We start from the raw sequence: 19,848 nt of genomic DNA, 5'->3' as shown, positions 1-19,848 counted from the left end.
CCAGGAGAGAGGAGTGAAGGGAGATTTGTCATCAGTGGGGAAGTCACTGCCAAGGGCACGGGGCTGATAATATACACATGCATTTCCACTGCTCATCTGCAACCTTGAGAGATCCCAACTGGCTCTCGTAAGTCTGGACAGCATCATCTCCCCTCAGACACATCCAGAGATTTGTATAAAGCTGTAGCAGAGTAATAAATAAACAGCTTTATTCAACAGCAGAACTTCCATAAACTTCCTCCAATTAGGTTTTATTTCCAGCTTTATTTTTCCATTCAGGAAAAAAAAAATTCATTTCCAGCTTTAAAGTTCAGATTGGAGAGCTATGGGAAGTGCTTGGAGAGGGCATTTCTCTCATTTTTTTGGGAAAAAGAAATGATTTGAAATATTAAAACCTCGTTGGGTGTTTATTGGTTTTAGCCACGAGGGAAGGGAATGCACAGAGCTGTGTGGGACTGGCAGCAGAGCACCAGCTGAGGTCCAGCATCCTTCATCCACCAGAAGGAATGATGTGGTTCTGAACTTGTCTGGGTATGCTTTATATGGAATTTGTGCTTTTTAACGAAGATGATTGTGGTAATCACACTTTTAATTGCATTGCAGAGAACCATGGAATGGTTTGGGTTGAGAGGGATGTTAAATCCCATCCAGTGCCACCTCTGATGTGGGCAGGGACTTTCCACTGTCCCAGGCTGCTCCAAGCCCCTTCCAACCTGGCCTGGGACACTGCCAGGGATGGGCCATCCACCAGAAGGTGCCAGGGGGTGGAACTGAATGGTCTCTAAGGTCCCATCCAACTCAAACCATTCAGGGATTCTACAAAATAATTATTTTTTTAAAAAATCATCCCTTTTTTTCAGATATTTCCAAAAACGAAGCTAACACTAAAAGATCATTTTTACAATTCATACAAACATAGCAAGCAGGATAAAAAATGAATCCATTGAACTGCTCTAATCCCTATTTTGTGCCGATACTGGATTTCCACTCCCTTGAAGAGCCCCCCAATCGATAGCAGGCAGGCCAGGCTGGTTGGAGCCCTCCTGGTCGGGGCAGTGGGGCTGTGCTGGGCACAGGGTCAGCTCCAGCCCCAGCCCCACGTCCCGCCCGTGTCCTGGAGCCGCGTCCCCCGATCGATCGATGGATCCATCCATCCATCCATCCATCCATCCATCCATCCATCCATCCATCCCCGGGATTCTCCGGGATGATCGATGCCCAGGCAGCCCCACAACACACGGGCTGCAGCTTTAATTACAGCACTGCTGGCAGGGAATCATTGACCAGCAGCCTTGGGGAGACTCCGCTGCCCCCCAAAGCAAAGTCGATGAGAGGAGGAGGAGGAGGAACGGCAGATCCAGTTGGGAATTGTCCCAGCTCAGAGTCAGCACAGGGAACTCGGCTCTGCTGCCTCTCCCTGGCAGCTGTCGTGCTCCAAGCCTGGGTTTGATTACTCTAATTAATATAACATTATCAACAGATCTTCATATTGATCCCTAACCCTCCTTTCTAATGGAAAATTCCCAGCTCGGAGGGAGGGAGGCGAGGCAAAGCGGGGTTAATGGTTTTAATCCTATCCCAGCTTTATATTGGATTTCCTAAAAGTGCCATTGACTCCTTACAGCAGCAAACTCAATTTTTTTTTAGTATTTAACACTTAGTATTTTATATTTTGGTATTTTCATTTGTTACAGTAACATTCACTGCTTTGCTACCGGCTGAATCAATAAAAAAAAAAATACCACGAACACACACATCCATTATTTTCACTGAGCCTAACGAAAATATTAAGTAAGTTGAAATGAATAATCAAGCTGAGTTTTGATTTTAAACTTAATTTACTAAAAATAAACTAAGAGGATCATTAAGGTTGGAAAAGACCTTCAAGGCCATCCAGCCCGACTTCCAAGAATTATTTATGTTGTCGTTAAAAGTTTCTTTCCACAGCAGGTGACTAAAACATTTAAATATGAGTAATTACAAATAGAATACGCTGTCAAACAACGTTTCACGTCCACCAGAAAGAAAAATGAGACGCTACCCCTGAAATTATAATATAAATGACAAATCTTTTAAATTTTGGAATTTTTTCCCCTCTGTTTACAGCGCGACAGGGACGTTCCTTATTACCAGCCCCAATTCCACATGGATAAAGGACTTTCTAATCCCCCCAGCTTTGTGCTTTAAAACTCATTTAGCCCCATCCCAGCCTGTGGCAGGAGTGGGCAGCACTAATAGGCCCCAGCTCCCCTCATTCATCCCTAATTCCCCCAGGTGTTCGTGCCCAAATGGCATCAACCTGTTGTGCAGCGACATCCCTGAAAAGCCCAGCCTGGATCGTTCCCCCCGTGGGATTCCAGCCCTGCAACCACCCCAAGCTGTTCTTTCTGTCTGCCTGGAAAAGCCCAGCCCTGCCCTGCCAGCCAGGCCAAATAAAGCTGATTTTAAGGCAGAAAAAAGCCAAAAGTAGGGTCGTTCAAATACACCAGGTAAAATTCAGGAAAAAAAATATTGGGAAATGCTGAGCGTTGTGATGATCTAAAGTGAATTTGTGCTGATATTGGTAACAAAACCTGACATTTTTAATAAAAAACAAGAGTTCTGCACCACTCTGGGTTCTAAGCTCCTTAATATTTTTCAGCTCTTTGGTGTTTGTGTGTGCACGACCTGGGTCTTATCCCCGGGCTGACAAAAGGAAGTGTTGGGAAAGATGAATCAGAGAAACCTTATAAATATCATTGCTTGGCAAAAGATTCTGAAAATGTGAAACCTGTAATCGAGATAGAAATGGGAGCTCACTTTGAGTTGTAGGAAACCGAGTTTTAGTTACTCTATAACCTGAAGACAACAGCCTGGGCAGCTGGAGGAGAATCCCTTTGGCTTGAACAATTCCCTTCTGCTGCCTGAGGGATCCAAAGGTCAATGCAGCAGAACAGAAAAGTCTAAAGAGGAGTTTTTAGAGTTTAAAATATAACACATGGTGATGTAGCAGTTCTTATAGGCTGTATGGAGATTCTATAGGATTTTGTGTCTTGGTTGGTCACTGTAAATTAGAATATTCATCACAAAAGGAGATAGAATGGATTGGAACCAGGACCTCACTCTCTCTGGTCCCTGTGCTCTCGTTCTCTCTCTGGCACTTCCCTCCAGCCCAGGCTGGTGGCTGAAGGCAAAGCCCTTTCCACCACCACCCTTGCAATAAACCCACATATTCTAAAATATCTCAGGTTTGCAGAGTCCCTTGTCCCTGTAAGTCACGGATGCTCCTACAGGAAGGAGCGGGGCTGCTCCGCTATTCCAAAGCCCCGATCCCCAGGGAGGGAATGATGACAAACCCCAACCCAGGACAGCCACAGGATGTGCTTAAAGCAATAAAATTAATGACATTTGTCACCCTGGGCAGCAGCAGCAGCACCAGGGAGGGAAAAGCACATCCAAAATCAGCTCCTGAGGAAACAGCCCAGCTCAGGATCCAACTCTGAGCTTTTTTCCATTTCCTCCCTCCACTCTCCCAAGTTTAATAAACAACAAACCCATCATTTTTTAACACTTTAACCAGCGAGAGCAGTGATTCATAACTCTGTCATAATTAAAATTTTATGGCAAATACACACAGCCATCAGTCATCCAGGCGGGGACGTCCGAAAAAAGTGGGATTTCAATTTATAAACCCCGTGCAGGGTTGTGTGAGCTACGCTGTATAAAAACACATTTCTGGGGAGTTATTGAACTGGGGAAAGGAAAAGTTGGTTGGGTTTTATTTTTTTAAAATCAAATAGAGAGGAGGTTATGAATTTGTTGGCGCATCAGTACAGTGACTGATGGTTAAAAAGGGAAGGAAAATATTATCCTGTGTCTTCTTCCAGAGCTGCACTAACCAAGTTTGGTGGTGTCCCTGGTGCTGCTCAAACACAGAGTTCCTGAAATTATTACAAATTCCAAAAAAAAAGAGAGAGAGAAAAATCCACATCAATGTCGGGGGATAAAAGGGGTAAATCGGTGAAATTGGTAAATTGTGAGATATGTACAGAAATATTTTAATATAAGATAATATGGGTTCATTCCATTTCAATTAATTTTATCCCAGCAATGACATGGAATTCTCTGAACGAATGAAAATAATGGAATTGGTGCCTGGTATGGACACACATTCAGGCAGCTAGAAATATTTTAATAAAAAATAATATGGCTTAATTCAATTTCAATTTATTTTATCCCAGCAACGACACGGAATTCTCTGAACGAATGAAAAGAATGGAATTGGTGCCTGGTATGGACACACATTCAGGCAGCTAGAAATATTTTAATAAAAAATAATATGGCTTAATTCAATTTCAATTAATTTTATCCCAGCAACAACATGGAATTCTCTGAATGAATGAAAATAAGGAAATGGTGGTTTGGTATAAACACACATTTAGAGATTTCCAAAATTTCTACTTGGCTCTCCTGTAGATCCATCCTGGATCCAGACAGAAAATTAAACACTCTTTAAAATATGGATCAGGATGATTTTTCTCATTTCATACACAGCTGGTTTTAGGATACAGTAAAGAATAAATAAATGTTTGCAGATCAGTCTCACAAGCTGCTTTTTTTGCTTAGAAATACAAGAAACTCAAAAACTTCCAGTAACTTGTTTCTTAAAAGGACTTTTTCCTAAATCCCATAAATAAATATTCCACATCAGCTGGGAAATCCCTCCTGCTGGCCCTCACCCAGCTATTAAAGCAGTTCTGTTCTACAGGGCTTTGAGGAGTGAATTCTCTATGGATTTATAAGAAATATCTATTTTTAAGGCATAACTGACATCCCATTCCAGCCAAAGGCCAGGTGACAGGAATTCTCTGCAAGAATATTTAGGGATTCCCAACACTCTTTGCTGCTATAACACTGTCAAAAATCTGAGATATTTTTTTTTTTTAATTCACTTTTAAGATGAGAAAAATATCATGGGACATGTAGAGGAAAGTTGGATTAAATTTTCCAGTGAAAATGGTGAGTGTGGCAATGCTGGGTTGAAAATCTTGGAGGTTTTTTTAGGTATTTTCCAACCTTAATGATCCCATGATATAATTTCTACTTGGAAAAAGAATCAGTTTGTATTTTCACACCAACAAAATAATCAAAAAGGAAAGGAAAAAAAATAAAAAAAAAAGCTAAACATGAGGCTTGGAGCTTCCACAAAGTGTTATTACAGGTTCCCCCAGTCCATTAAAGGGAATAATTGAATCAGTTTGCGTTTTCTCGGTCAAATCTCATTCAGAGAAATTTTATTGCCAGCCATCTAAATAGTAAATACTTATTATCCTCTCCAAACGAGGTTTTGCTTGCCAAGGGCAAAGCCATGGCTGTGATTGTGGTGCTCTGTCAGAGGCAGCAGAAGTTAAAGAGGTTATAAAGACACCATTAATGTCACGGGAGGGCTCCGTAATTGGGGCCTCTCTTCCCAGGCTCAGGCTCTGCTAATAGGATGCTTTAGGGGTTTTTTTGGTGGCAGCCCCACATAATCACCTCCAACAGCTGAATGGGGACTTTTTTTCTGCGTGGGGAGCACAGCCTGGTTTGTCAGGGAATTGGAATTGGTTTGTCAGAGCCTTGGAATCAAATGTCAATAATGGGCACAGGAAAGGTCACCGAGCCAGCGCCAACAGGGGATGGCCATTGAGAAAAGGCACAAAAATCCTGGGAAAAAGGTTGGAAAAAAAGCTTTCAAAAGTCAGTCCATACTTCCAGACTTCAGTCCATACTTTATTCCAATACTAGGAATGGTAGAGGCCAAAAGGTGATATTGATTGATTGATAATAATTTATTTCTAATTAGACTGGCATGGCCAGCCCCAGCCCTGGAGGAGTCCAAGGAACTCTCTGGTACATGGCAGGGGATGGAATGAGAGGGGCTTCAAGGTCTCTTCCAACCCAAACCAGTCTGGAATTCCATCAACTCTTCCACAAGTTTCTCTGTGCCCAGTCGAGGTGTTCACAGCTGCTCGGGCAGGAGGCGACTCCCTCCATGATGGGAGGGCTTTTATTTTTATACATATATTTACTTTTTATTATTTACAACTCTGTGCCAATGCCCATCATTTATATTAAAAGGCTCATTTCTACTTTGACCCAATCTCTTTAAACTACTTTGTGCCACTGTTACATCAGAGGATGGATGTCAAGGGAGAAGAAGAAGAACCCAGAAGAACCGCCCTAAATCTTCCATCTTGTTCTTCATTTATCTCCATTCTAAGAACCCCAAAACCACAAAATTTTCTACCTGGTGATAAACTACATTATTGTCTGTCACACCTTTTTGACTTGTAATTCTTCTCTCAATGTCAGAAGCTTTTTTTCCTTTCCCCTTTTAGCTTTACCCACCCTTCAGACCAGCAAATCCAGACACAAATCCAATGCTGCTGTAAGTTCAGAACAGACAGAAGACAAACCCAGAGCTGCAGAGATTGGGAATCCCAAAAAGTTTGGGTTGGAAAGGACCTTAAAGCCCATCCAAACCCATCCCCTTCCAGGGCAGGGACACCTCACACTGTCCCAGGTTGCTCCAAGCCCTGTCCAATGGAACCACAATTTCTTGCTCAAAGAGGCTCATCACTATAAAAACATTTACATTCCTCACAGAAAACTCTCCAAGGGCTTAAAATCAGCAGCACAAAATGCTGAAAACCTTTAAGAAACTACTGTGATGAAATGGTTTTAGTGGGTGTTTTAAGAACATAAGGAGATACGTGATGACTTAAACAAAGCAGCTCAGAAATGTTCAATAATAAATCACAGCGCAGCCACAGAGAAGAGAAGCAGAACTGGAATTAAAGGGAGGATCTGCAGGAAAGGCACCTAATTTGATTTTTTCACATAAGCTGTGTTTTGAAACACTTCTTTTTCCCTTGCTGGGGTGATCAATATGAGAGATTGGCAAAGGACATGAGTTGCCATTATTGTTGCCTTTTACTAAAAACGCTGTTCTGCCCTTTCCAATGGATTCTTTAATGGGCTTGTGGCAACAGGGCTCCAATCTCCTGATGCAGATTTAATTCAGTGTGAACTTGCCTTGCTTCACATTTGGAGGAGTGGTAAAACTTACTGCTACAGAAGTTTGACATCTGCTTTTCAAGATTGTTGTTTCAGCAGAAAATACTGTATAAAATCCTTCCCAAGTCACTGAAGTTACCCAAAACAACCAAGAAAATACTGTAGAAAATACAGATACTATTATTATTATTAATAATAATAATACAGGTATTATTATTATTCATAAAGGTGTGTAAACAACAAAAAATAAAATAAAAGAGAATTTTCTTATCAGTGTCTTAGGTATGAGGAGCAACATTTCACTTATAAAAACACAATGGAGATCTTGTTTCTATCAACTTCTGTGACCCCCCACATTTGCAAAAACCCAAGTATGAGAACTCCCCTTAAACCCCTCAAAAACCCCTCTCAAAGACAGGCAGAAGCATTATAAAAAACCCCACCACGACTGAAAAAAAAAAAAAAAACCCTTGCCAAGCACCCTCTGCTCCACGCTGAGATTTATTCGGCCGACACCTCATAATCATCTCTAAATCTAATGGGACACAAATGCATTTCATCACAGATGAAAATCTTGGGCGCCCCGCTCAAATGAAAATCAAGGAATTATTACAATCCCGTGGTTTGGCTTGCAGCAGGCATTAATCAGAAATCATAATAAATCCACAAGGCACATTCAGGCAGCACATTAGTCAGGCGGTTTTGCATGATAACGACGTTGACTAATGGGCTCCGAGTTGGAAGGGTCAATCATAAACTCATCAACTGCTTCATTTAATTTCTTAATTTGGACAAACACGATTTGTTTATGGGAAAGATATCAGGTGTTCTTGAATGAATAATGGCTGTGAAACCAAAGTCCATTAATCAGCGCTTGATTACAAATGACTCGGAGATTGTTTGTTCTAATTTCATTCATTTGGGGCAACAAAGGGAACACGAGCGAGCGAAAGCACTCGGCCAAAATGGCACACTTAGTTCTCCGTGTTTAATAAAGTTGTGATAAATGGGCTTTCAATAACTAAAACAAGGGGGTTATTACCCATATTAAATGCTGCCCCTGAAGAAATGAATGTGTGGAGCTCTGAGGAGCTGGTGCAGGCACAGAACGAGGTGCTGGATCACTGCTGGACTCCTGTGCTGGCATCCCACGTTTGTCTGAAAGGGTGGGTGGGAACAGCACTAAACCTGCAGGGATTTGGTTCTGCTTCCTGGGAAATATTTAGAGAATTATTTGAGTTGAAGGGGATTCTAAAGCTCAGCCAGTGCCAACCTTGCCATGAAACACCTGTTGTTGTTGGATTTCCCAGGTGATGTGGAATATTTATTTATGGGAATTAGGAAAAAGTCCTTTTAAGGACAGGCGTGAGAAACAGTTACTGAAAGTTTTGGGGTTTCATGTATTTCTAAGCAAAAAAGCAGCTTGGGAGACTGATCTGCAAACACTTATTTATTCTCTACTCAATCCTAAAACTAGCTGTGTATGAAATGAGTTTTTGCAAATGCATGTTTTAAAGAGTGTTTAATCTTCTGTCTGGATCCAGGATGGATCTACAGGAGAGGCAAGTAGAAATTTTGGAAATCCCTGAATGTGTGTCTATGCCAAACCACCAATTCCATTATTTTCATTCATTCAGAGAATTCCGTGTTGTTGCTGGGATAAAATTAATTGAAAAGGAATGAACCCATATTATTTTATATTAAAATATTTCTGTACATATCTCACAATTTACCAATAACTAAAACAAGGGGGTTATTACCCATATTAAATGCTGCCCCTGAAGAAATGAATGTGTGGAGCTCTGAGGAGCTGGTGCAGGCACACAACGAGGTGCTGGATCACTGCTGGACTCCTGTGCTGGCATCCCACGTTTGTCTGAAAGGGTGGGTGGGAACAGCACAAAACCTGCAGGGATTTGGTTCTGCTTCCTGGGAAATACTTGGAGAAAATGATGAAATTATTTGGGTGGGAGGGGATTCTAAAGCTCAGCCAGTGCCACCCCTGCCATGAAACACCTCCCACTGTCCCAGGAGCACCAAGCCCAATGTCCAGCCTGGCCTGGGACACTGTCAGGGATCCAGGGGCAGCCTGGGCCTTCCCAACCTCACTGGGAATTGTAATTAATTTAATTTAATCTAATCTAATCACAGGTTCCTTTCAGCAAGGTGATTCCAGCACACTTCCCATGTGGAAATCAGAGAAGTCCCAAACACCAGAACACCAATGTGAACCCACCAGCCAGAGCAGATGGGGCAATTTAAAACCTTTTCCTGGGCTGTAAAATCCACCACTGGAATTTACATCCAGTGGATAAAACCATTCTCCACTTTCACTTGTAGAAAATCCAAACATCCAAAGATGTACAAGGGAAACTGTCAGGATGAAGCTCCTGGACACTCAATTCCTGGGAATGTTGGGATGAGCAAAGTCCACAGAGGAAACTGGGACAGATCATGTCAAACACAACAACTAAATATCTCCCCATCAATATTTAAGAAATAACATTTCCCAAAAGACTTGCTGAAATACAAACGAGCCCCACGACCACATATGGTTTGCACAGCCCAACCAGTGGATAATTAAATTACAGCAAAGTTGCTAAATATGAATTGATATAAAACTTGAGCTAACTGAAAAATTGTCTTTGACTGCAGATCAATAGCTGGCCTGAAAGATTCATCTGCACATAATTAGCAGAGAGATTTGCATCAAAATCCTGGATCCCATATGCTGCAATATTATTGAAACCCATTAGGCATCATGTAAGCCTGAGATACTTTTGGTGCCACAAAAAAAAAAAGAAAAAAAAGGAAAAAAAAAGAAAAGACCTTGGATAAAAAAATCTAACAAAAAATTAGAAATTCTAAAAGCTTTAGAACGATTTCTGAAGGCAATAAATGTTCATTAACTAATAAAGTTGCTCTAAATTCTACTTACAGGCTCTGGTTAATTTTATGGCATCCCTACATCTCTTCATTGGCTTCTTACTCTGAAAATAAATTGATATTCTACAAAAAATGGTTCAAAGCAATTTTTTTTTTTGTCTTTTGTAAGAGCCTAAAAGAGGTCCCTGAAGTGAACAGCTTTTAGACACCAACAGAATGATATTATACATTGCAAAAGTGAATTATTGAATTTCAAACACATTTATTCTCTATCTACATTCAATTAAAATCCTGCATTTTTTTTCAGCAATCCTGCAAATTAATTTAAATTAATGATTTACTTAATTACTATTAGCCAAGTGTTTACTTTGCTCACCAAGGCCACAAACCAGCTGCACTCCAGAATCACACACTTTGTAAAGACAACACCATTAATATGTTAAAAAAAAAGCAATTAATTGGAGTAACGACTCTTTTTTTTTCTACAGTTGTCACTTTGTGGGCAGAAATTTTTATTTTTTAAGAACTCTAATGAGATGATGAAGTTTTGCCAAGAGCTCAGGGCCAAGGAATGGCTGAGGAAATGTGTCTCTGTCCAGCTTGGCTATGGAGCTCATTGGTGTGGAGCACTCAGGTGAGCTCCAATAATTCCTGAATTTTCTAAAATTCAGTCTTAAAACACCTGAAATTCCCATTAAATACATAATATAAGAAGTACTGCTTCTTCTAACCTACACCTTCTTGATTTTGAAATTAATAGTTTAATTCTTCTATGGCTCAGAGCTTTTCCAAGTGTTCAATCTCCTGAAATGGGTTTTGACACCAAAACCTGCTGAGCAGGAATCAGCATTGACCTGAAAACTGGGTTCATTAACTCCATAATTAGGTGGATTTCCTAAATTAGCTGGTGCTCAAGAACAGGATAAACCTCCCCTATGGAGCCAGGAGAGGAGAAGCTCCAGGGAGAGCTCAGAGCCCCCTCCAGGACCTAAAGGGGCTCCAGGAGAGCTGGAGAGGGACTGGGGACAAGGGATGGAGGGACAGGACACAGGGAATGGCTTCACATGGACAGAGGGATGGGATTTGTGGGATTTTGGGGTGGAATTCCAGTGAAAGGAGACTCCAGGAGAAGCTGGAGAGGGATTAGGACAAGGAATGGAGGGACAGGACACAGGGAATGCCAGTGGATGGGAGGGATGGGATTTTGGGATGGAATTCCTGGCTGGGATGGGATTTCAATGAAAGGATCCTCCAGGAGGGGGACCAGGAAAAAGGATGGAGAGACAGGACACAGGGAATGGCTTCACATGGACAGAGGGCAGGGCTGGGTGGGATTTTGGGAAGGAATTCCTGGGATGGGATTGAAATCCCAGATTTGCTGTGGCTGCCCCTGGATGGATCCCTGGAAATGTCCAAGGCCAGGTTGGAGCATCCTGGGACAGTGGGAGTGTCCCTGCCATGGCTGGGGTGGGAATGGGGTGGGATTTAAGGCCCTTCCAAGCCAAACCAGTTTGTGATTCTGGAATCCCACATGGCCCTGGAGCAGGACATGAAGAGAAGGTGTTGGATCAATCACTGCTGAGGCTCTTCCCAAGAGTAATTCCAGTTTATTTTCCTTTGACAAAGGGAATGGAACAAAATTCCCAGACTGGTGAAGACTCACTAGGGATGAAAATTCCTCTCCTTGCTGGAAATGCTCCACAAAACACCCTCAAAACTCCCTGCAGCACCTCCATCCGCATGTCACAAAAAGAAAATATGATTTAAACAAGATACCCTTGCTCTCCAAATAGAGATTTTTATATAAATAGGAATAAAATTCATTATCTAAAGTGTCAATTGCCACTATACAAAACAAATATTTGAAATTAGAATTTTATATCAAATCAAACCTACATAGCAACTCAATTCACCTTTTTTTTTTCAATATTCAGAACTTTTAAGCTTGTTAAAAGTTCAAATTCTTGCAAGTTCTGGGGCAAGAATTATTTTTAAAGCCTGCTTTAAATTTCCACAGAACAAGCAAAAATATTTGAAGTATTATCTCGTCCTTTGTGCACATCTAACAGCACGTTATCCACCCTCCTAAAATTCATTGCATAATTAGAAATTCAAATTAAAGCCAGCCAGTTCTCAGTGGAAAGAACACAAATAAGAAAAAAACTGAAAGAAAACCATCATCAAACCCAAAAATCCATCAACATTCGATAAATTTGGCGGTTGAAAAGGAGCCCCCAAATAAAAGGAAATTTTTCATACTTGTTGCCACCTGCCCGCCCGACTGCTTTGCATAACCAGAAAAGAGCAAAAAACAGAGGCCAACCTATTTAACTAAACAGTTTTTATTAAAGTAAAAGAAAAGCAAGAATCTATAAAGTAGCAAGTGATCCTATTAGTTCCACCAGACTAAAATCATACAGTCTACGTATGTGGTCCTTTCAGGCACATCTGTTATGAGCCATTTTGATACCCAAAGGCAGAGAATATTTGCCCATATTTATCAGGCACTGAGTGCAAATCAGGCTTTTGCTCCTCAATAATTCCTGGTAGAATGGGTAGATTAAAAAAAATAATAATAATTAAAAAAAGCTGAATTATAAAATATTTGAATATTTGTATTTACCAGAGTTAAGGCCAAAGTATTTATTGTATTCCGTGATTTTTTTTTTTCTCTTTGAGGAATATGTAAAATTAAATAAAGATGTAGGAGACAAAAATAAAGGCACTTAATCTGATAATACAATTCAAAGATAACGAGTTAAATATCCAGTATTCAGAATTGGGTCTGATAAATGGTCAATGTTTGGGGATTTGTGTTCCCCAATTTTTCATCACCTCACATTTAGTGTTCCTGAAGTTTCCTTCAAACAAACTCCGGCCAATCCTTTGCACAAACCGCCCCATTCTTGAGTGCCCCTTTCAGCCAGAGATTGAAATGCAGATCCCAAAAACCACATCAGTCACTTATTTCAACTCTAGACCTTTGAAAATCCAGATCAATTGCCTTTTGTCAGCGTCTTTATAGGGAGAGCAAGAAATTTCTGCTCAGCACCATGGCAAAGCCCTTTGGAAGAGGCAGCAGCGTCGATAGTTTGAAACGTCCCCGCGCCGTTTTCACAAGAATCTATCGACTTTTTGGGGGAATATTCACCCATATTTTAATCTTTATGAGAAAGCACAGGTGCCATATCATTTCTAGCAGGCACTAAGCAGCTTTTAGGTTCTGAGGTTGGGATTTAAGATTTGAAACAGCAAAAAAGAAAAAAAAAACAACCCAAGTTCTCCTTCAAATCAACGCCGGGAGCCACGTCCGACACAAACCCCCAGCTCGGATCTTCTGCATCCCCTTGGTAATGAAGTCTGGGAAAGGAATCACAGACACCCAAGTGGTTTGGCAACTGTAAGTGACAGAAGCTGAGCTAAATCCTCTGTTTACACTGGGGATTATCCGGGTGGATTGTGCGCGGCTCCCGGAGCCGGCGCTGGTCAAGGGACGCTGCTCCCCGTCCGCCCGTGGGGCAGCGGCACAAAGGCCCGGCCTGGTAGGAAGTGACCCAGAAGGAGATGGTGAGCAAGGATTTACACAAAGCCAGTCTGCATCAGAAAAACTCCATCTGACCATTAAGTGGCCGGCAGGGCCTGCCAGGAGGGCTAATTACAGCCCTACAGAGCCCCCGCCAACAAAAGCTGGAGAGCTTTAGCCCAGGGATGATCTGCTTTATACTGACTTGAGAGAGTCCATATAGAGCCACGAAAAGAAAGAGGTTTTTTAGCTTGGAAACCCTCCCAAGAGACAAAGCATTGTGGCTCAGTCTGGAAGGCCCACATGGAACATACTTCAGATGGGCTTAAACATCCCACCCTCTCCAAATTAACATTCAACTATTGCCTGCTTAACATCTGCTCGGGCACGGCGACTCGTGGGAGGTTGTCACAGGAGCCTCAAAAGGCTCCCTGGTATCTCGAGATTAAGAAATCTGAGTCAATAAATGGTGCAAATATGAATTTATAGCTGGGGTTGATAGATTCTGAGGAATGAAGGGTTTTATATATCGAAAATCAGTTTTATTGAGAATTAAAGGGTTTTGGTATGTCCCAATATCACCCTGCTTAGTGAGAACAAAATATTGACATTAATCTACACTTAAAAAGAAAAAAAAAAGTAACAAAGTCAGCACGAATGCAGGACTTGGAGCAAAACCTTCTCAGCACTGTTTTACCTAAATATAAAAATGGCCATCTTAACCTCCTCTCCTGGTGACACAGGTGAATATTCTTTATTTTACCTGCTCCTGCAATGAGAGACCAGAGTCACAATTCCCATCCCTAAATACACTAGGAGAAAAAACAGAAATCTCAATAATAAAAACCTGTTTTACTACTTGCTGATTTCTGCCTTTCAGAGAAAGCAGTTGCCATTTCCTAAAATAATATCTGGGTTAAATTCTAAAAGCAGATTTTCTCAAGATCCTAAATATCTCCAGAAGGGAAATTTAGATAGGGAAATACAGACAGGATTTAAGGTCCCTTCCAACCCAAACCATTCCAGGATTCCACATTGTCAGCAGGGATGAACAAGGAAGGGACTGTCCCCAATGTCCCCACAACCCCTGTTGGTGATTTGGAGCCCCTGGTTTGTTTGTCTAAACTAGGGAGGAGCAGCTTGTCCTTAACACCAGATCCATGGATAATCCATGGATAATCCATAACTAATACCTGTATTAATAACAACAACAACAACAACAACAACAACAACAACAATAATAATAATAATAATAATAATAATAATAATAATAATAATAGTAGTCCTTAACACCAGATCCATGGATAATCCATGGATAATCCATAATTAATACCTGTATTAATGCTACTACTACTACTACTACTAATAATAATAATATCCTTAACACCAGATCCATGGATAATCCATGGATAATCCATAATTAATACCTGTAATAATAATAATAATAATAATAATAATAGTCCTTAACATCAGATCCATGGATAATCCATGGATAATCCATAACTAATACCTGTAATAATAATAATAATAATAATGTCCTTTAAACCAGATCCATGGATAATCGACGGATTAATACCTGTAACAATAATAATAATAATAATAATAATAATAATAATAATAAGAATAATAATCCTTAACACCAGATCTGTGGATAATCCATGGATAATCCATAACTAATACCTATAATAATAATAATAATAAGAAGAAGAATCAGAAGAAGAAGAAGAAGAAGAAGAAGAAGAAGAATAGTAATGTCCTTAACACCAGATCCATGGATAATCCATAATTAATACCTGTATTATTAATAATAATAATAATGACCTTAACCAGATCCACTGGGAACAGCACAGTTTCTGATTCCCTCTTAGTGGGATTGGAGCAATCCCTGTACAGTGCACAGATACTCCATAAACTCATTTTCAGCTTTGGGATGGAGCCTGTACAGAGCCCTTGTACACCAACAACAGCTCCACTCTCCACTACTGAAGCACTGAGTTAATTCCAATTATATTCAAATACAGCATCACCACAAGAGCAATGAACCCTCTTGATCCTCAACTCCTCAAAAAGCTGCTCAGCACAAGTTTAAGACTAAAAGGTGCTGATTTTGCAAGGAGGAAACACACAAAAAATTTATTGACATTTCCAACCTCTCCTCACAGCAGTTAAATAAAAATTAAATGTATTTGACTGAATGCAGGACTTGGGGAAGAAGGTGGGGGATGATCTCATAAATGCCTGGGATGACCAAGACTTAAATAAAGCCAAGGAAGGAATTTAATTCTGTATTTTATGGATTGTAAGAGACACAAAGATATTAAATCTCTTCTGTTCCTTATGAACAACCTGCAGCTTTAATCTGAGCTCCAGCCCTCAATGGTGGATATTTAAATTTAACAATGTCACAGACCTTTGATAAGCTTTGGAAAATTTTGGAGCCCAGGTCACGATGATCTACAACCCCCAGTTATCTTTTGCACATCTCCCAGGTGTGGAATTAAAAAATGAGATGTGATGGATGGCAGCAGAATACACAAATTGTGCTTTTTGAGGTCAGGGCTGTCACATCCATTTCATAATTACATGCTTCAAAGATTTATTAAAAGTTCTGGGGAACAAGGAATGTGTTGGAAGAGAGACAATGCAAAAGGCTGGATAGATTTTTGGGGGAAAAAAAAAAAAAGAAAAGTACATCAGCAATGTGAGGAGATTAATCAAAACAGAGGGTTTCCAAAAGGGGAACAAATAAATATGTATATATTTATATATACCTATATATATACTATATATATATATATATATGGTATATAATTGTATATAATAGTATATACATAGTATATAATTGTACTGATTTAAAACAATGCTAAAAAATAAAGGAAATCACAAAAAAAATAAACAAAACCAAATTTTTCAGAGCATAGAATAAAGTCTCAGTAGCAGCAGGAGCCAGAGGATAAACAAGAGGTTTTAGTGTTAAAAAATTACTTATTTTTATTTCCTTAAAGGGCTTTACTAAATGCCAATGATGATACAAACCAATTTAGCCTTAACCTGAAATTTAAGTGAGCTACAGAGAACAGGACCAGCATCACAAACACAAAGGGACAAAACCCCACCTGACACCACAAAAAAAAAAAAAAAAAAAGTTAATTTTTAACAAAATTAACAAAATTAATTTTTGAAGATGCTCATTTTACTCACCAGCTGCCTCCAGAACCAGCTGCAGCCTGGCCTTGGCCTGTTCAGCAGGAGTCTGCAAGAGAGGATGGATCAGCTCACACCTGGCTGGGCATTGGACTCTGTTGCAGGAGTGATCAGCTCACACCTGGCTGGGCACTGGACTCTGTTGCAGGAGTGATCAGCTCACACCTGGCTGGGCATTGGACTCTGTTGCAGGATTGATCAGCTCACACCTGGCTGGGCACTGGACACTGTTGCAGGAGTGATCAGCTCACACCTGGCTGGGCACTGGACACTGTTGCAGGATTGATCAGCTCACACCTGGCTGGGCATTGGACTCTGTTGCAGGATTGATCAGCTCACACCTGGCTGGGCACTGGACACTGTTGCAGGAGTGATCAGCTCACACCTGGCTGGGCACTGGACACTGTTGCAGGAGTGATCAGCTCACACCTGGCTGGGCACTGGACACTGTTGCTTGGCGGATCTGTCTCTCTGGCCAGCCCAGTGTTGGGCTGGACCACCCTGCTGGCTCTGATACGCCTCAACAGGACCTTTGTGTGGGTTTTTGGCTCCGCAGCACCTTTACCTTCGCTGTCACGGCCGTGGTTCGAAAGAGGGGACACTCTCAAGGCTCAGGAACAAAGGTTTTATTCGGGGATCACAGGGCAGTCCCTGGTCCCAGACCTGTGCCGCAGGTCCTGGTCTGCAGGGAGTTTTTGTTTACCAGAAGTCCCAGGGGTGGGTACAAGTTACAAAACCAATGAAACAAAGCAAGGTGGTTAATGCCAAATGCAATACACAACATCAACAAATCGGGTAAATTGGGGTGGGGTCTCTGGGGGATCCACCAACCACTGGCCGACACCTCTCAGAAGGTCTCGGGCCTGGGAGATTGATGGACAAGGAGGGGGAGAAGATACATTGGGATGGGGGAAAAGACAATGGGGAGACCAGTCTCCAGGCAGAGGATTAGGTTGTCTTGGAAACTCTTATCAACTTCTGATAAGGACATTCCAGGACAGGGAGCCTTACCTAGCTGGGGTTAAAGTTCAAACCATACTAAACTTATAACTAAAAACCTATAAAACAATTCCAGCACCCCCACAGGACACTCCAGGTCTGACATTCCTTCCCACCCTCAGAGAGCTCCATAACCAACACCAGCCACAGGAACCTCCAGCCTGGAATCAGATGGAGGGAGGAATTATCAAAGAAACCTCCAGAAGTGACCCCAAAACTCATCCCCATGATGAGTCTGTGACACCACGACCAACCCACACCCAACTCCTCTCCCAACCCCACAAACCCTGCCTGACCCCATTCCACACAAACCACCCCAAAACTGGGTTTAACATCATTAATATGGTGAGTTTTTCACACTTTTCTCCTTATCTGGGATGTTTTTTTCCCCTCTCCTGGAGGTTTTGCTGCACATCTGCTGGCTGGAGGAGCTGGCTGTTGGCAATGCTAATGAGTCCCAGTGATGTTGCACTGTGTCCAATGTGTTTGCCACCCCTTTCTTGAACGTGAAGCCACTCAAACGTTGCCACAGTTAAATTGAGACACAAACCCTGTTTGTCACGGAGTTCAGGAGTTGATTATCCCCGGGAGCGTCGGGGAAGTTTGGGAGGTTTTTGTTCTGTGCTAAAAACAAAACCCGACGGGAATTTTTTGGTGGCGTTTTTGCAGCTTAGAAAAGTCTTCTTGAGATCCTAAATATCTCCAAGGAGGGGTTTTAAATAGGAAAATAAAGATAAGAGAAGCTGTGGCTGCTCCTGGAGCTCTGGAAGTGTCCAAGGCCAGGTTGGACATTGGGGACAGTGGAAGGTGTCCCTTCCAACCCAAACCATGATTTGATGGTTTTATCCATCCAATTCCATGATTTTAATTAGCCAGAGCTCTTTGCCATGAATGTCCCAACTGGTGATGCTCTGCATGGCCTCACCACCCTCATCCACACCCACGAGGGGAGGCTGACAACGACAGAACAATTCCATTTCTGCTCCCAGAATTTACGGACTGCTCCTTCCAACAGGGGAGATGCTGCATTAAAATTCAATTTAAATGAAGACCCAGATTTGGGTTGCACAAATATCTATTATTTTCAATTCAGATTTTTGCTGTTTGCATAAACCCAGAATTACTGGGCAGAAATTATTATTATTATTATTATTATTATTATTATTATTATTATCGTTATTGTTATTGTTATTGTTATTATTATTATTGCTGCCATCAGACCTGACCCACTAATCCTGCTGGAGAAGCAAGAAATATCTTGGAATTTATCATAAATTATCTTCCCATTTCTTCTTCTTGCCATGAACTGATCACTGCAATCTGTTCTGGCATCTTCAGCACGTCAAGGGAGGAAAGGAAGGGAAAAATCTGCTTTTTATCCAGAACCAACTTGCCCAGGTTCAGTTCCAGAGAAGCTTTACTTGGGTTTGCGGTTTCTCTGTTCCATGACAAATTGTAAATTAAAAAAACTAATCCTGGTGGGGGCTGAGTTTGGCAAAATCTTGCAGGACAAGCAGAGAAGGAGAAGTGTTTGGTGTCAAACACCACCTGTGGACCCAAATCTTTGTGCATCTCATGCACCAGGTGGGCTCTGGCCTCCCAAAATACAATTTCCTATTCCTACAGCACTTATTCAGTTCAGATATTTCACCAAAAAAACCCTGGATCCTTTCTTGTTGGCCACACAACCACCACGTTCTGGAGAAAGGAGCTCCACTGGCAGTTTTGGGATATTTGTGTCCAGAATTCCATGAAGGAGCAAATCCCAAACCAGGCTCCAGAGGAGGAGAAGGGGAAGCCACAGCAGCCGCACAAATGTCACTCCCAGCACTGAACACGGAGCTCCACAAGCTCCAAACTGCTTTTCCCACTCCTCCCACGGAGTTATGGATGTGTCTGGGTGGTGTGAGAGAAGGAAGACTCAAATTCTTCTTTCACTCAGCAATATCCCCACTGGGAGCAGCCCAGGCATTTTCTGGAGGCATTTTCCCCTTTGCCCTTGCCCCAGGTGTTCATTACTCCATTTACCCAGCAGAGAACTCCACAATCACCTTTTTTACCAATCAATAAGCCCTAACCAAGGAGGGCAAGAAATAAAGGTGACTGCCTTGGCCCCAGAAAACATCTCTCCAACTGGTGGATGAGGCCAGCACTGGGAGGAAAAAAAAGGATTTCAGCTGAAAATCACAATTAAAAGC

The 19,848-nt window shown here is 41.5% G+C and overlaps 1 protein-coding gene across 3 annotated transcripts in view; it reads right to left on the bottom strand.

Moving 5' to 3' along the window:
• RSRC1 (arginine and serine rich coiled-coil 1) overlaps window positions 1–19,848 on the bottom strand; it is a 109,517-nt gene that overhangs the window by 30,332 nt on the left and 59,337 nt on the right. For all 3 annotated transcript variants that reach the window (XM_083868896.1, XM_083868895.1, XM_083868897.1), the window contains exon 7: window positions 16,649–16,700. In XM_083868896.1, the coding sequence (XP_083725022.1) occupies window positions 16,649–16,700 (52 nt within the window). The remainder of the gene's footprint in view (window positions 1–16,648; window positions 16,701–19,848) is intronic.

The sequence above is a fragment of the Zosterops lateralis genome (genome assembly GCF_965231275.1).
Source record: "Zosterops lateralis genome assembly, chromosome: 10".
Lineage (NCBI taxonomy): Eukaryota > Metazoa > Chordata > Aves > Passeriformes > Zosteropidae > Zosterops > Zosterops lateralis.
This window is presented reverse-complemented; position numbering and strand designations above follow the sequence as displayed.